This window comes from Schistocerca gregaria, chromosome 1 (assembly GCF_023897955.1).
Source record: "Schistocerca gregaria isolate iqSchGreg1 chromosome 1, iqSchGreg1.2, whole genome shotgun sequence".
Taxonomy (NCBI): Eukaryota; Metazoa; Arthropoda; class Insecta; order Orthoptera; family Acrididae; genus Schistocerca; species Schistocerca gregaria.
In genome coordinates, this window is record NC_064920.1 from 879493373 (window position 1) to 879511743 (window position 18371).

Consider the following 18371-nt stretch of genomic DNA (forward strand, 5'->3'; position numbering starts at 1 on the left):
AGGACGGGATGTTGCCTTTCTTAGATATCCTGGTTGAACAGTAAGCAGATGGATGACTAAGCTATTCTATGAATCAAAAACTGATACATATAGACTTGCATCTCAGTGGTCATAGCTTCCACCACCCACTTCATTAAGACAGAGTACATAGTTTACCATGCAATGTGAGTGATAGCACTGCAAACAATGCTGAACACAGAGCAAAAACATGATATATGGACATAGAGAGTGTCATCTCAGTATCAGCCATTTCCTTGATATCATGTCATAATCTATGATATGCAATGATGGGTATAAAAGTGGGAGCCTTGTCAATTTCATAACAATCAGAATTAGTCCCCAATGAGGATGATGCAGGCAGTCATTGAGAGCTTAGTATTTTAACCTAAGTGTACATGCAAATAAATTGAGATTTTTTTTTATCCAAGGGCTCTGTCATGAAAGACTTCATAGCCAGCATTAATTTATTGTGGTCACCAGCTTCTCATTTTCCTACCTTCAACTGTGTATGGGATTTTTGCCATTTATTCTCTGAATTATGTACATATTCTCATCGTTTAGTCCATGTTTCTCTCATGTAAATCTGACACTGTGCATAAAAGTTTATCCTCTTTTTACTCGTGTACCAACAAGATTTCTTTATGTGTATGCTGCATCAAAAAGAATTTTAATCCCAAGAGATACAATATACCTCAATTCAAAACATGCCTATTATTGATATTTTTTGGCTGGTTATGCAGGAAGACAGTAGGCAATCACAAGCTGAGAAATGCCGTCTCCATCTGGAAAAGAAGTGACAACAGTGTGGAAAGAATAGATTGCTGCTCACCACATAGATGGGGTGTTGTGCTACAGATGTCAGAATGAGAAAAACTACTAAAATATTTAAGCTTTCAGATAAAGTCCTTCTTCGTAAATTGCACAGTTCACACACAAACGGCACACATGGCCATTGTCTCCAAGCACTGGGAACCCAGCACCCAGAGTCAGTGGCTATGTGTGTGTGAGTTGTGCTTGTAAGAATGTGTGTGTGTGTGTGTGTGTGTGTGTGTGTGTGTGTGTGTGTGTGTGTGTGTGTGTGTGTGTGTGTGTGTGTGTGTGTGTGTTTTTCTATTCGGAAGAAGGACTTTGTCCGAAAGCTTAAATATTTTAGGAGCTATTTTCATTGTGCTCATCTGTGATTTAATGCCTACTCTACAAGGTGAGCAGCAAGCTATACTTTCCATTATGTTGTTATTCCATCCTGAACTTTTCATTTTTTGGGAAAGAGAGGGAAAAAGGAATGATCAAGGAATCATAGGAATAAAATTCATGATGACAGAACAGTAAGTGTACTGTAAAATAAAGTGTCAGGAAGAGACTACAACCAAATATTTTACAATATAATACAAGTATTAACCATTCTATGCCAGATGAGGAAAAGTCAAATCACAATAAAGATATCACTGTTATAGATTGTTTGGTGAAACAATTATTTCAAGAAATGAGAAGGGCAGATTATTTTATGAGTCATAGAGTATATGAGTTTACTAAATGTGGTATTCAGTTGGGATATTACAACAGTAAGATGTATGAAAAATAATTCTGGATTGGATTTATAAAAAATTAGAAAAGTACAGATCTGTAAGGTAATCACCTGCAAAGCAGTCCCATTCTGAAGCCACACATTTAGCCCATTGGTGTTTCTACTGCACGAAGCATTTTTAGAAGTCATCTTCGGAAATAGGGGACAGCTCCCTCAGCAGATTCTGGTGTATCTCTTGATATCTTTCTCTTTCCCAATGGTTGTTGTTTCTCAGGGAGAGGAAAAGATCACTGGATGCAGGGTCTGGCAGAAAAATTGGCTGCTGGAACTCTGGAAAGTGGTTCTTAGGGGGAAATTTCTGCCCATGTTGTGTTGCATGGGCAGATGCGTTGCCATGGCTGAGTTGCTGGTCACTGTTCTCATGCATAGCCACCATTTTGTGGCAATCTGCTCTCCTCAAACGCTGCAAAATCTGACAGTAGCACATCTTGTAGAGTGTCTGTGCTGATGTAGTGCAATAATGATGCACAATTCCCTTATGATTGCAAAAAAACAAAAAGAAAAAATACAATTCAGTGGGCCTCCCAGGGGTATATTACTCTTAATACTTTAAATATCATGTATAAAATGTGTATGTTACTCATAAATAGTGCATGAACAGAACATTCTCCCCATAGACTGTCTGCATTCCTCAGTAAGTGTGTTGCACTTTGCTACAAGTTTCTATTGAAACAAAATTATGAATTGGTATGTTTATTAGGTTCAAATGTGTAAGCATAATACACAACTGTAAACCAATATGAAAAGTGAAGATGATTGGATCATGGAAGGTAACACTAACATGATTCAGTCTGTGATAGCAACAGCCTGTATCACCATTATCAATGCTAGGAAATTATATACCCTTTTCTTGCAGAATGTTAAAAAAGGAAAACATGTTAAGGGGGACAAAGAAATGTTGTGGCATCAGATAGAACAATAAACTCATGTTACTGAAAATTATCTCATTATGCGGCTTATAAGACAACCCATTTAAGATGTTAAGAATCTGAAGGAATAAAATGGTTCAATGATTTGTATACATTTATGACAACAATGATTGAGGGTTTATTTAAAACTATAGCCATTTTCTCCGTCAATAGACAGCTACTGCAACTGTGTAGTGTATGATGGAATATGTAATATTAACTCCTTCCCATTCTATTCCTAGGTGCTATCCAAGAGTAACGACTGTCACTATGCCTCAGCATAAGCCTTGTATATCTCAAATTTTATTTAGGGAGTTTTAGCTATTTTGTGTATTCTTCAGATTTTGGAATCAGTTTGAGTAGAGAATGGATGGAAATAAATTTTTTGTAAAGTTTACTTAATTACAATTTGGATTTTAGAAGATCACCTATTTTCAACCAGGATTACATTCCTGTCTCTGTTTAGGCACAAGTAATTGGTGATGTCATAGCATCCATATGACCATAAGGATTTCTTTCATAATGTTCACTGTTTTGAAAGTGAGGGTCTATTTGTTGTCATTATTGGGCTGCTCATATAAATAACATAAATGCTTTGCCTGATAAAGCTTCCTTGTTTTGAATTTTGTATGCTTCTTGGGGAATGATCAGATGGTTCATACTGATAGGTCATGTCCAATACCTTCTCTTTTTCTTGCTCATAATGAATATTTGTAATATGAGCTAAATTCTTGTATTATATCCACATTATTATTGGTGTTGTTTTCATCCTGATGTTTCATAGCTCCATGTTTTATTATCTGTTTTGTTTTCTGTCAATAATTTGGTGCATGGTTCTAACTGAATACAAATTATGTACAAACAAATAAAATATTTGCCACCGTGTCACACAAACTTTTATCTCTAGCATCTGTCCTGAATATCTGTGTCTCCCATACTATATTATTGACAGACTGGAAGCTTCCTATCCTGCTATGAAAATAGGAAAATTTATTAATTACAATTTTCATACTTTTTCATCAATATTATGCTGAAGGCTGATATAAGCAAACAAGTTATATATGGCCCACCTTAGCTTCACCCAGAAAAGTTTAATTTCTAGATTGTTATTTATCCAGTTACTCAAGACTGAATTATCTATACTGATAAATAGGGCATCATCATTGGTATTTAGTAACCTCTCTAAGATATACTTTAATCAAATTATGGCTTCACTGTTAGTTATTTCTGTTTGCAACCAACTTCTCACTCCAGTTATCGTGTTATCATTTCTACTATAAAAATGTTGGGAAGTTCTGGTTGAAAATAACAAATTATTTAGGAATAAAGAAATGACACTAAGAGCAAAAGTGCTGTGTTGTCGATAGTCACACAAACAAAAGGTACAGAGTTTTGCTTTGCTAACTTTCGGAATGAAATTCCTTTCTCAATTTATAGGATATACGTGTGCACGTGTGTGTGTGTGTGTGTGTGTGTGTTTGTGTGTGTGTGTTTCTCCTACCATTTGAGAAAGGAATTTCATTCCAAAAGGTAGCATAGCAAAGCTCTGTACCTTCTGTTGTGAGTCTGTTGATGACATGCTGCTCCTACCTTTCAGTGAATCATCTCTTTATTCCTAAATAAAATTGTGGGTAATGTTTTAGCTAACACTGCATGCTTCAACTGTAAATTAGTATCAAATTTACATTTATTTCTCTCTTTCACTTTGATCTGCAAGGATTTGTATTCTTGTCAATAATTAATTCAAAACTATACAGGGTGCTTCAAAAGTCATACAACACAAAACAGTTCTGTTATTTGTGTAGATACTGTAAAAATGATTAGGGAAAAATTGTTGAACATACTTTTTAAATCATTAGCTTGATGCTGAATATGTATTTGTTTCATTTTGTTATGTATTCAACAACAAAATTGTTGGAAACTATGTTTAAATGTCCTAAGAGTGGGAATGGTTGTTATACATGTTACAGGCATAAGTCTATTGGAAGTTGCGGGTCAAAATCACAGATGGCATGCAGGTCAACTGCCCCATCTCACGCAACCATAGGTGATTTACCAGAGTGGTTCCAGACAACAGGCAGTATCCATGACAAACAACAGTCTGCACGGCCACGTACAGATCAGTAACCTCAAGTGGTGTACTAACTAAGCTGACAGTTAGTCTAACATGGTCAATAAGAAAAGTGGCTCGAGAATGTGGAATCAGTCAAGCATTTGTGTCCAGAATATTATAAAGAAACAATTTACATCCATATCATGTGCATTTTGTTCAGGCATGGAAATGACACACACAGATGGGTATAGTGCTGTGGTTTACAGAAAGGTGAATGCACCACCCACACCTTGAAGCTGATATTATTTTCAATTATGAGTCCTCTTTCCATGTGAATTGAACAATAAATAGACATAACGCTGTTTACTGGGCAACAAAGAACTACACTGCTGTAGATGCTCATCATCAGCCGGACCCAAGGTTAAATGTCTGGTATGGTATTTTAGTGCTTCGAGAATTTCTGCATAAATTCTAGAACCACTTGGTCTTCTTCCATCTCGAACACGTGATACTTTAAATAGAAGTGTGAGAGAAATGAATCTGACATACAGTGCATTGCATGTTTGTGTGTGCAGATCTAAAAACAGTCATGAGAAAACTGTGGACGTGGCAGCCGAGAAGTACCTGCCGTATGATCCATAAAGTTTCAGTGTGTGTGTAGAGAAGAACAAGGAGTGTTTATGTATTACTCTGTGCTTTTAGTGACTGTGGTGATTGTTAAGGACAAATGAAGGAATGAGATTAGACTTTCAAGTAATTCATATCTTGGACTTGCTAGAAGCAAGGCATGTTCATAAATTACAAGTGGTTCCTAAACCAGCATGCTTATGAATGTAACAATACCAGAGAAGGAAAGCCACTACTCACCATATAGCAGAGCAGCTGAGTTGCGATAGGCTCAATAAAAAGATTCACACACTCATAGCTTTCGGCAATTAAGGTCTTTGCCAGCAGTAGACATACATACACACATGCACACACGTACAAACGCAACTTGCACACACATCTGCAATCTTAGAGAGCTGAAACTACACTGATAGGAGTGGCAATTGGGTGGGGGAAAGGAGGAAGCTGGGGCGGGGAGAGGGAGGGATAGTATGGTGGGAATGGTGGACAGTGAAGACGGAGGGCAGGAGAGAAGGTGTGGAGGGGTGAGGGGGTAAGTAGCGGAAGGGAGAGAAATAAAAATAAAAATAAAAATAAAAGACTGGGTGTGGTGGTGAAATGATTGCTGTGTTGGAATGGGAACAGGGAGGGGGCTGGAGGGGTGAGGGCAGTGACTAACGAAGGTTGAGGAGGATTATGGGAACATAGGATGTATTGCAGGAAAAGTTCCCACCTGCACAATTCAGAAAAGCTGGTGTTGGTGGGAAGGACCCACATGGCACAGGCTGTGAAGTAGTCATTGAGATGAAGGGTATCATGTTTGGCAACATGTTCAGCAACAGGGTGAACCACTTGTTTTTTTGGCCTCAGTTTGTTGGTGGCCGTTCATGCGGACAGACAGCTTCTTGGTTGTCATGCCCACATAGAATGCAGCACAGTGGTTGCAGCTTGGCTTGTAAATCACATGAATGGCTTCACAGGTAGCCCTGCCTTTGATGGGGTAGGTCATGTTAGTGACTGGACTGGAGTAGGTGGTGATAGGAGGATGTATGGGACAGGTCTTGCATCTAGGTCTATTACAGGGGTATGAGTCATGAGGTAAGGGATTGGGAGCAGGGGTTGTGTGAGGATGGATGAGTATATTGTGTAGGTTTCGGTGGATGGTGGAATACCACAGTAGGAGGAGTGGGAAGGAGATAGTGGGTAGGACATTTCTCATTTCAGGGCATGACGAGAGATAATCGGAACCATGTCGGAGAATGTAATTCAGTTGCTCCAGTCCCGCATGGTACTCAGTTATGAGTACCATGTGGGACTTTGAGAGATGGTAGGAGGCTGGAAAGATAAGGCATGGGAGATTTGTTTTTGTACAAGGATGGGAGGATAATTACGGTCAGTGAAGGCTTCAGTGAGACCCTCGGTATATTTAGAGAAGTACTGCTCGTCACTGCAGATGCGATGACCATAGGTGGCTAGGCTATACGGAAAGGACTTCTTGGTATGGAATGGGTGGCAGCTGTCTAAGTGGAGGTGTTGCTGGTGGTTAGTAAGTTTGATATGGACGAAGGTACTGATGTAGTTATCTCTGAGGTGAAGGTCAACATCTAGGAAGGTGGCTTGTTGGGTTGAGTATGACCAGGTGAAGCAAATGGGGGAGAAGTAGTTGAGGTTCTGGAGGAATGTGAATAAGGTGTCCTCACCTTCAATCCAGATAGCAAAGATGTCATCAATGAATCTGAAGCAGGTGAGAGGTTTAGGATTGTGGGTTTTTAGGAAGGATTCCTCTAGATGGACAATGAATAGGTTGGCATAGGACGGTGCCATGTGGGTGCCCATAGCCATACTGCAGATTTGTTTGTAAGTAAGAAGGAGAAGTAATTGTGGGTGAGGATATAGTTGGTCATGGAGACTAGGAAGGAGGTTGTTGGTTTGGAATCCACAGGGCATCTGGAAAGGTAGTGTTCAACAGCAGTAAGGACATGGGCATTAGGAATGTTAGTGTACAGGGAGGTGGCATCAATAGTGACGAGCAGGGCACTGTGTGGTAAAGGGAAAGGAGATGTGGAGAGTCAGTCGAGGAAATGGTTAGTATCTTTTATATAGGAGGATAGGTTCCGGGTAATAGGTTAAAGGCGTTATTGGTCTATGAGAGTAGAGATTCTCTCACTGGGGGCACAGTAACCCGCCACAATGGGGCGTCCTGGGTGGTTGGGTTTACAGACTTTAGGAAGCATGTAGAAGGTGGGAGTGCAGGGAGTGGTAGGGGTTAAGTAGAGAGATGGACTCTGAGGAGAGGTTCTGAGATGGGCCTAAAGATTTGAGTAGTGACTGGAGATCCTTCTGGATTGCTGGAATGGGATCACTGTGGCATAGTATGAAGGTGGAAGTATCTGACAGATGAGGGAGTCCTTCTGCCACATAATCCTTGTGGTTCAAAACAACGGTGGTGGAGCCTTTGTCTGCAGGTAGGTTTATAAGATCGGGATCAGTTTTATGATGGTGGACTGCAGTTATTTCTGTGGATGTAAGGTTAGTATGCATGTTGAGGGATTTGGGGATTGGGGAATGATGGTGAGGCATGGTTCGAGGATAAGAAATTTTGGCAACAGGGGGTGGTTTGGAGGCAGTGAGGGTAGATCACAGTTGGATGGAGGAGTGAACTGAGCTAGGCAAGGTTCAATATCGGTCTTTGGTTGAGTCTGATTGGTCGGGTTTGTGGCAAAAAAGTGTTTCCACTGTAGGGACTAGTCCTGCATGGTTGAATTTGGGAGTGGGGCAAAAGTTGAGGACTTTGGAAAGGACTGATATTTCTGTGGGACTAAGGCCTCTGGAGGAAAGGTTCATGAATGTGTTGTGGGTATGATTAGGTTTTGGGTTCTCTGTGGTTGTGGGAGGGAGTTTTGGAGGGTGGGGTAAGTGTAGTAGGTCTACGAGACAGGGTTTGTCAGCTACAAGGGGGTGTGGGGGAGATTTGGAGGTTGTTGTTGAAGTGGTGGACAGTGGTACTCCGAGGGGGTAGTAAGAAGTGAGCAGGATGGAGAGCTTTTTGAGGTGGTGTCGTGCATGTTGCTCAAGTTCCTGCAGGGCAAGAATTTCAATGTGTGTTATTTGGGATTACATAGCAGGATAATTTTGCAGATGGAGAGAAGGTACTGCAAGGAGGATTGGGCTTGGATGATATGGTTTTGCAACAGTATGTTGATGAGGGCTAAGCTGCAACCACTGTGCTGCATTCTATGTAGGCATGACAACCAACAAGCTGTCTGTCTGCATGAACAGCCACCAACAAACTGAGGCCAAAAAACAAGTTGACCACCCTGTTGCTGAACACATTGCCAGTCATGATACCTCTCATCTCAATGATTGCTTCACAGCCTGTGCCATATGGATCCTTCCCACCAACACCAGTTTTTCTGAATTGTACAGGTGGGAACTTTCCCTACAATACATCCTACGCTCCCGTAACCCTCCTGGCCTCAACCTTTGTTAGTCACTGTCCTCACCCATCCAGCCCCTCTCTCTGTTCCCATTCCAGCACTACACATCATCATTTCACCTCCACACCCAGTCTCTTAATGTATTTTTATTTCTCTCCTTTCCACTACTTACCCCCCCCCCCCCCTCCGCACCCCCCCCCCTCCACACCTTCTCTCCTGCCCTCCATCTAAACTGCAACACTTCACTGTCTGCCACTCCCACCATACTATCCCTCCCTCTCCCTACCCCAGCCTCCTCCTTACCCCCACCCAGTCGCCATTCCCATCATGCACTGGTGCTGTGTTTGCGCATGTGTGTATGTGTATATATGTGTCTACTGCTGACAAAGGCCTTAATGATCGAAAGTTATGAGTGTGTGAATCTTTTTATTGTGCCTATCACGACTCAGCATCTCCGCTATATGGTGAGTAGCAATTTTCCTTCTCTGGTATTATTACATTCCATCCTGGATTTTCGCTTATGAATGTTAATTTAATGCATTTTTAAAGCTCAAAATATGATTGAAATACAAGAAGGAGGAGATATTTATATGTGAAATGCGAGAATGTTATTCTGCATGATCCAATACATCGTTAATTGGTGAAAACATAAAGTTTGTATATTAACTTCACACGTTCTATCATCAAAAAGTGTTAGGGCATGGTGACTAGTGAAAAGGACTCGAAACAACAGGAATTTTGAGTAGAAATTGAAGAAGGAGATATGATGTCTTGCTATAGCAACCAGATATAACCAGATAAGAGAACTGTTTCATGTAATTGGATTTAGTCCAAAAATTAAATGGAAAAATTTGTGGATGAAACAAAAGGGAATGTGTAAGGAAGTAATAATGTTAAAAGAAAGGAAAGAAAACCTTGATGTATTAGACTAAGAAGAGATACGATGAGAATAATTCAACTAAGTGGATCCACTGGGGGGGAGTATACAACTCACACACATTGCGGCAACACCGATGCGGAAACAACGTCCAATGACACTGGCACCAGTTGCCGTTCAATGGTGCTGACCTGCTTCCACAGCTGCCTACTGATGCCTACGTCAACACCAATGTCTGATGACACCAGTTTGCTATTCACCAGTGCTGACTTTCAGTCACATCAGCTTACCTACGTTCTGAGAATTCTACACCGGGTGACCGCAAAATAGAACTTTAGTACCTTAGCAAGAAGGGATACAAGCAGGAGAGTGACTTTTAGTGGTGTAGTTATTATACTTAGAGTTAATTTGTTAAACGATGACTAGATTTAAAAATAATAGGAATATGAATAACACACAGAGAATTGGGGAAACTTCAGAACCAGCCATGGCTATGAAAGTGAGTAAGGAAGTGCCAGATTGGTCTGAATTAGTAAATTTAATCAAAGCACAAAGTGCAGATTTAGTGGCTTCAAGAATGAAACTACATGCAGTCTTAAATGCTCAAAGACTTAAGTTAGATTCAATGAGTACTCAGTTAAATAATAAATTGGATGTTCAGAATGAAACTTTAGGATTGTTAAGTGCTAAGGTAGATTCACAAAGTAAAGACTTTAGTAATTTATGTGGAGGTATGGAAAATTTGAAGACTCAATTTGACAATTTAACTGCTAAAGTAGAAAATCTCAAGACAGATTTGAAAGATGAGCTAACTAATTATTTAAGCAGTCACGTAAATCAACTGTTCACTGACTTTAATCAGAGACAGAATGATCATCTTCAGTATTTGACAAAGAAGTTAGAATTTGATACTGAAGATAAATGTAATAATGTAGAATCTGAGCCTGGTGAGAAGTAAGAATCATTTCAAAATGTATGTAATGTTACTTTTGATGCTGTCAAGCAGAGATTGCATACTTTGAAAGAAATTGTTGAAAAGCTGGATAAGTTAATACCAATATTCCAGTCACAAATTGCAGGCATTAATACATGAGTAGAAAATGTAGAAAGAAGTTTCCAAGAGAGAATAGCTAACTCTGATACAGTAAACATAAGTAGTCTTGAGGAACAATTTGAAGGAGTTATAGATCGAAAAGTCACTGAAAGAATAACATCCGGAAACATGTCATCTATTGTTTCTTCTGAACTTTCAGATACCCAAAAGGTCATAGATGACTTGTGGAAAGAATTTAAACTTATCCATAAAAAAGTAGAAAATAGAATAACTTCATCTACTGTTGTGTTACTGAGTGAAGTGGTGATTGTTTTGCTGTGGGGAGACATTCACACAAAATTTAACGAGAAGTACTGGTCTGCACTTGCTCAAGTGAAGATAATATCAGATTCATAGGATCTGAGCGGAGTCATCTAACCCCCAAGGAGGTTAACATTCTGTGTTAATGGGCGGAGTGACGACCATCAGATCCTGAGTTGTTTTCGGTGTTTGTTCCAAAATAGTTTCATGCACCGAACACCCTTCAAATCTTAAACTATTCTGCAATCTATTCTTGAATTCTTAAACTATCCTATAATTTTAGTACTGAGAAAACTGGATATGACAACAAAAAAAGGAACAATTTAAGAGAATCATGAATAAACAGTGATCTCTAGATGAAATGAACAGAACGTTGTTGTTATGGTCTTCAGTCCAGAGACTGGTTTGATGCAGCTCTCCATGCTTCTCTATCCTGTGCAAGCTGCTTCATCTGCCAGTACTTACTGCAACCTACATCCTTCTGAATCCGCTTAGGGTATTCATCTCTTGGTCTAACTCTACGATTTTTGCCCTCCCCACTGCCCTCCAATGCTAAATTTGCGATGCCCTGATGCCTCAGAACATGTCCTACCAACCGGTCCCTTCTTCTTGTCAAGTTGTGCCACAAACTCCTCTTCTCTCCAATTCTATTCAATACCTCCCCATTAGTTATGTGATCTACCCATCTAAACTTCAGCATTCTTCTGTAGCACCACATTTTGAAAGCTTCTATTCTCATCTTGTCTTAACAATTTATCATCCACGTTTCACTTCCATACATGGCTACACTCCATAAGAATACTTTCAGAAATGACTTGCTGACACAAATCTATACTCGATGTTAACAAATTTCTGCCATCTGGTTTCTGTACAGATTGTGACAGAATAGTATATTATATTTGTGGAAAAAGGTAATATCATGTAACTAATTGAGCAACCTTTATACTGTAGTGTATGGATTTTCTATTTTGCATAGAATATTTTATACCTTTTATGAGAGGTGATGTAGACAGGAGTGTTTCCATTCATTTTGAAAGGGGTGGGTAGTTGTAAATAAGAGCATTATTTACACCAACAGATAAATCATGGCTAACACAGAACACACATCACACCTTTATAAAAACCCTCACAAACAAGTGTGATTGGTTCTTCACTATTTGCCATTTCCAAAGGGTTGCTAAGATTTTCTTCGGGGACCACAAGGTTGAAGGTAGAAATCTCCGTTCTGTAGGAGACAATTTAACACCATACCACCTCAGGCTTCTCACTCAAGTTCCGGCAAGGTAGGGATCCCGGGGGAGGGAGGTGGGAGGTGGGAAGAGTTTCTTGTCTTTGAGGCTGTCTTCTTTCTCTTCTTTGATCTTAGCAACCCTTTCTATTTGTTTTCTTTTCTTACTTCTCTTTTGAGAACCTAACTATCTTTTCCCTCTTTCCATATTCGTACACTTCTATCGCAGAAGTCCTTCCTAGTCTCTGTGGTTTCCAATAACCTACAACTTATTTTCACATAAGAAGGCCAAAGAATCAGAACACACAAACACACTTATTCATACACACAAAGAAATATGAATGCACGAACAATGAAGTCACAGATTAGAAGGATGTAAGAATCGCCAAGGGTTGTAGGGGAGGAGATATATGGACATCTAGAAAGATTCACACACTGCTTTAATTATGATGGTTCCACATTCCCTATTTACATGAAAAGCCATCATCAGGAAGCATGAGTAATGAAGGAGAACACAAGCCAGATTGTAGTTAATTGTGATGCTTATTTAAGAAAAGTCAGTGTAGCAAATACTCCAATAAATTGATGAATAGTAGGATTGTGGGACTTTAACAAAATAGGTAGACATATTATCTACTGTGTGTTGAATAATATGTGTTGACATAGTATCTACTAAGATTATAGAAGTTGAAAAGTAGCGGAGGGCTCTAGGGAATTAAATGAGGTACTAAGAAGTAAGAGTGAAGTGTAAAATAGATTTTTATTTTACCAGGAAATATTTAATTATAGCGTACAGAAAGATGCACACTAGGGCAATGAACCATGAGGCTTACTCAAAGTATAAGGGGGGGGGGGGGGGGCACATGTACCTACATAGAGACAGGACGACCTGTGGCCTGATGAAGAGGGATGTTTTATAAAGGGGCATACCTACCAGAATGGAAGGAGGAAGTGCACTCATAGGGTCAACCCAAACGTAAGGTTTAGGTATTTATGCTAGGGGAAAAGGATAGTACCATGACAGAAGTCACACATTTAATTTCAATTCTATATATCACTAGCATTATTATTTACAAGTGTTGAAAAGAACACTTCCAGTTGCCCAGAGTTCCTCTAGACTACAAACTACTATAAATAATGATACTAGTACTTAAGGAAAAAATAGTACAAGGAATTAGAATAAAGAATGAAGTACTCAAGTGCCATGAACACAGGGAGCTTAGGATTGGAAACTAAAAGTTTGGTCCTCACAATTCCTAGATATAAGAAAATGAACTCCAACACTGATTGAAATGTTCACATTTTATAGTTAAAGTAAAATGAAAAAATAAGGAACAGATAAATAATAATAATAAGAATGGTATTCACGGTTATGAAAAGAACAAGGTATACTGTTGAAATATTAATTGTTATTATATGTGATATAAATGTACATAATGGTTATATATAAAATATTGCATGTTCGATCTGAGGGGGGAACATGTAGTGCTTCAAAAATTTCTGCATAACTTCTAGAACCTCTTGGTCTTTCCCATCTCTAACACATGATATTTTAAATAGAAGTGTGAGAGAGCTGAATCTGACCTACTGTGCATTGCATGTTTGTGTGTGCAGGTCTAAAAACAGTCATGAGCAAATTGTGCATGCAGCATCTGAACAGCGACTGACAGGTACCTGGTGTACGATCCATAGAGTTTCAGTGTATGTGTAGAGAAGAACAAGGAGTGTTTATGTACTATTCTGTGCTTTTAGTGACTGTGATGATTGTCAAGGACAAATGAAGAAATGAGGTTACACTTTCAAGTAATTCATGTGTTGGACTTGCTAGAAGCAAGACATGTTTACAAATTATGTGGTTGTTAAACCAATGCTATTATAAATTTATTTAATCAAGTCTATTGCAAGATGAATCTGTTGACTTGAAAAGTTTCGAATATTTATGTGAGAAATGGTGAATTTGTTCTTTGTGGAAGTTGAAATATACCAAGACTAAACTAAAAGTATTCTGCGAGTATCCACTTATTTCATAAGTAGAGAGAGAGAGAGAGAGAGAGAGAGAGAGAGAGAGAGAGAGAGAGAGAGAGAGAGACTAACAAATTCCCTTAACCAGCTTTATTCTTCAGAGAAGTAGTTTTTGGAGATCGATGTGGCCAACTATCCAGAGAAGAAGATCAGCTGTGCATACGAAGTAAGTCAACTGATATGAGAGAGGTGTGAAGTTGGAAAAGCAGCTCCACATTGCTTCTTGTCACTGAAAGTGTTAGAGTATACATGAGGATGTTCTCATCATATTTCACAGCAACAAGTTCACTGGTGATTTGTACAGAAAGCATCTTGAGATGACACTCCTAGCAAACTGATGGGGGTTTTCTTTCAGCAAGATGGACCACTGCCACTTTTGGATGAATAGCTCAGGAATTTCTGAATGAAGTTTTTCCTGAGCATTGGGTAGGTTGAAGGGGTTCAGTGGAATGACTGCCTGGGTCACTAGATTTGACACCACTTGACTGTTTTTCCTCAGGGGCCATTTCAAATCTGCAGTATACAGAAATAGGCCCTAAACACTGCAGCAACTGCAGGAAAACATCAGAGGATCCTCTGCAGCAATAACACCTTTGCTGTTATGTAAAGTATGCAAGAATTATGTGAACCATTTTCAGATGTGATCAATTTGAACAATTCCTCCAGTAGTGTCCAAGCAGTTCAGCTGCAGGACATGGCAGTTCAAGTCATTGATTGGTTTCAGTTTTCCAGTCCGTGAGTTTGCTTTGTGATTGTCAGTTCTGTTGTTATGTTGTAAATGGTATATGGATAGGACATTGCTTTGTTTGGGATTGTTTCAGTTTGCCATTTCAAAAGTCATTTTGTTTTGTTAAGTTTTTTATTTCAAGAAGACTAGTAAATTACCCAGTAATTAACTTGAATGGTGAAGCTCCTGTCACAACAATTAAGCTCATGATTTAAAACAATGTATTTCAGAGAGTTGTCCTATGTTGTATGACTTTTGAATTAACCTGTATTACAAGCACACACTATGTACATAATAATATAGTAAAATGGAATCAAATAAAAATTAATCAAGCAATACTCATGTTTCAGGAAAGTGCTTGTGGTCAGAGAAGGGTGTGTCTAATTCCCGGAGCATATCTGACCTATTCAGGACAGTTCTCTTATGGTACCTTCTATACTGAAAACCATGAGCAAGTTAATCTTAAATTTCTGAAATCACATATCTTAACTCTATTTCTGAAAACTTTGTTTCACACCAGAGCTTTTAAAACAGCCCTCTGTGTCAACATTTACTTTATGTTATTAATGATTAACAATGTTCTTCTCTTTCATTGCTACTTCTCATGTTCTTGGTATTTCTTCCCCTTCAGTCTATCCTTACTCTTGCTCATTCAGCTTCTATACACTCTGCATGTATGGTACCCCTAACATTTGTTATTCTGTCACCAATCACAGCCTACTACCACAGTTGTTGTGATGTACTAAACAGAGCAATAAATAAATCCATTCACTTTTGAGACTGATATGTCAAATGCGAACAGAAACTCAGCTGTGTTCACTATCATTTTATTTATTTTTGTTATTTATTTGCTGGCATTGAATTTTTACCTGTTGTCTTCATACAATAGTGTGTTGTGTCACATCTGTCATTACAAAATATTTAAGTGATTGTACATGTATTCTGCTCAACAAAACAATGACACTACCAGGCTAGTCATATTATGGTTTGTATTCTGGTTGAGGACTTCAGCTACCTGTACCTCAATTTATCTTACCCAATAAGTTCTTTATTGTTTTCATCCTTCTTAGAAAAAGTGTCTGAATTCACACTAATGGCAGAACTGATCCGCTGGAGGCTGTCTTCCAATTGTAACAATCATAATGACGTACAAATAATAAACTCCTCCTTTCAGCTGGTTTTGGAAAAAACTGCTATAGCCATAATATAGAATGGCCCACAAAAGAGAAGTACTTAATGGATGAACTGTTTCATTGTTTCATACTTTTTTCTTAGAAGACATGTTATTGATAGGATTTGTGTGTTACAGAATTTTGTTGTTGTTGTTATTATTATTGTTGTATTTCTTATGTTTCTCAGTCTGAAGACTGGTTTGATGCACCTCTCCTTGTTGGTCTACCCTATGCAAGCTTCTTCATTCCTGAACAGCCATTGCAACCAACATCCATTTCAATGCTTTACTGTACTCAGGCCTCAGTCTCCCTCTACAGTTTATACTTGCTACACTTGCTTCCACTAACAAATTGACAATTTCTTGATGCCTCAGGCTGAGTCCTGTCAACTGATCCCTCCTTTTTTGTCAAGCTGTATCATAAATTTATTTTCTGTCTCATTCAGTCCAGTTCCTTGATATTAGTTATCTTGATCAGTCCAGCTAAACTTCACCATTCCTTCATAGTATCACATTTCAAAAACTCTCACATTGTCCAAGCTGTTTATCATCCACATTTCACTTCTTTACAAAGATAATGTCCAGACAAACACCATCTGAAAAAATTTCTTAACACTGAAATTTATATATCAGCAAATTCCTCTTTTTTTTCATTACGCTTTTTTTCTTTTTGTTCTGCCAGCCTGTATTTTATATTCTCTCTACTTTGGCATCCATCCATAATTTTGCAGCTCAAATAGAAAAACTTGTCTACTTTTTAGTGTCTCATTTCCTAATCTAATTCCCTCATCATCACCTGGTTTAATTCAACTTCATTCCATTACCCATGTTATACTTTTGTTGATGTTCATCTTACAATCTCTTTTCATGACACTGTCTACTCCATTTAACTGCTCTTCCAAGTCCTTTGCCACCTCTGACAGAATGGGAATATCAGCAGCAAACCTTAAAGCTTTTAGTTATTCTCTCTGAAGCTTAATTCGCTTTCCAAATTTCTTTTTTGTTTCCTTCACAACTTGCTCAATGTACAGATTCAATAACATTTTGGATAGGTTACAATCCTATCTCACTCTTTTCTCAATTACTGCTTCAACTTTCATGTCCTTTGACTCTTATAACTGGCACTTGGTTCATATACATTTAATAAATAACTTTTGTTCCCTGTATTTTATCCCTACTACTTTTGATATTCCAAAGACTCAATATTCCAGTCAACATTGTCAAAAACTTTCTCTAAATCTACAAATGCTATAAACATAGGCTTGCCTTTCTTCAGTCTACCTTCTAGGATAAGTTGTAGGGTCAATATTGCCTCTTGTGTTCCTACATTTCACTGGAACCCGAACTGCCCTACCCCATGGTATGCTTCTACTACTTTTTCAATTATTCTGTAAATAATTTATGACAATATTTTGCAACCATGACTTATTGTACTGATGGTATGATAGGATACACATTTGTCACCATCTGCCTTGTCCGAAATTGAAATTATTATATTCTTCCTAAAGTCTGAGTGTATTTTGCCTGTCTCACATATCTTTCACACTAGGTGAAAAATTCTGTCATAGCTGACTCTGTCAACGATCTCAATAATTATGAGGAAACGTCATCCACTCCAAGTGCCTTGTTTCCTCTTAGGCCATTTAATGCACTGACAAATTCTTCCCTCAGTTACATATTCCCATCTCATTTTTACCTGCTTCCTTCTGCAATATTGCCTTCAAGTTTTTTTCCCTTATACAGCCCCTCTGCATACTCCTTCCACCTTTCTGCTTTCTCTTCTTTGCTTCATACTGGATTGTCATTTGAGATCTCAATATTCAAACAGCCATTTCTCTTTTCTCCAAAGGTCACTTTAATTTTCCTATAGATTGCCGCTCTATCTTTTTTCAAGTTATACTTGCTTCTATTGCCTTGCATTTGTCCTCTAGCAATTCCATCTTAGACATTTTTCACTTTCTGTCAATCTCATTTTTTATTAGTCTTATTCCATTTTGCCTATTTCATTTTTTGCATTTTTATATTTTCTCCTTTTGTCGATTGAATTTGGTTTCTCCTGTGTTATCTGGGGTTTCTGGTAAGCTTTGTCTCTCTACATATGTGACCCTCTGTTGCCTTCCCTATTTCATTTCTGGATGTTACCCATTTGTCTTTTATCATATTCCTTTAGCCTCTTCCAGTGCAGAATTGCCTAATGCTCCTTCTAAAACCCTTGAAACCTCTGTTTTTTTTCCCCAAAATTTATTCACTGCCTGTGAATTCTTCAACACCAGCTGTATTAGGTATAGGTCTCTGATATCCAATAATGATATGAAAATTTGTGCTGGACTGGCATTTGAGCCTAAATTTCCTGCTCATTGTGAGCAGTTGTCTTAATCACTTTGGCTTTCTGTACACACTCCC

The 18371-nt window shown here is 38.5% G+C and overlaps 1 protein-coding gene across 5 annotated transcripts in view; it reads right to left on the reverse strand.

Annotated features, from left to right (window-relative positions):
• The window catches only part of LOC126273423 (lipid storage droplets surface-binding protein 1), a 154606-nt gene that overhangs the window by 19627 nt on the left and 116608 nt on the right, over positions 1-18371 (reverse strand). For 3 of the 5 annotated variants that reach the window (XM_049976978.1, XM_049976993.1, XM_049976986.1), the window contains exon 8: positions 1639-2060. The exons of the other annotated variants lie outside the window; for them this stretch is intronic. In XM_049976978.1, the coding sequence (XP_049832935.1) occupies positions 1704-2060 (357 nt within the window). In that variant the 3' untranslated portion in view covers positions 1639-1703. Of the gene's footprint in view, positions 1-1638; positions 2061-18371 lie in introns of those variants that run through there. 5 annotated transcript variants of the gene reach the window in all.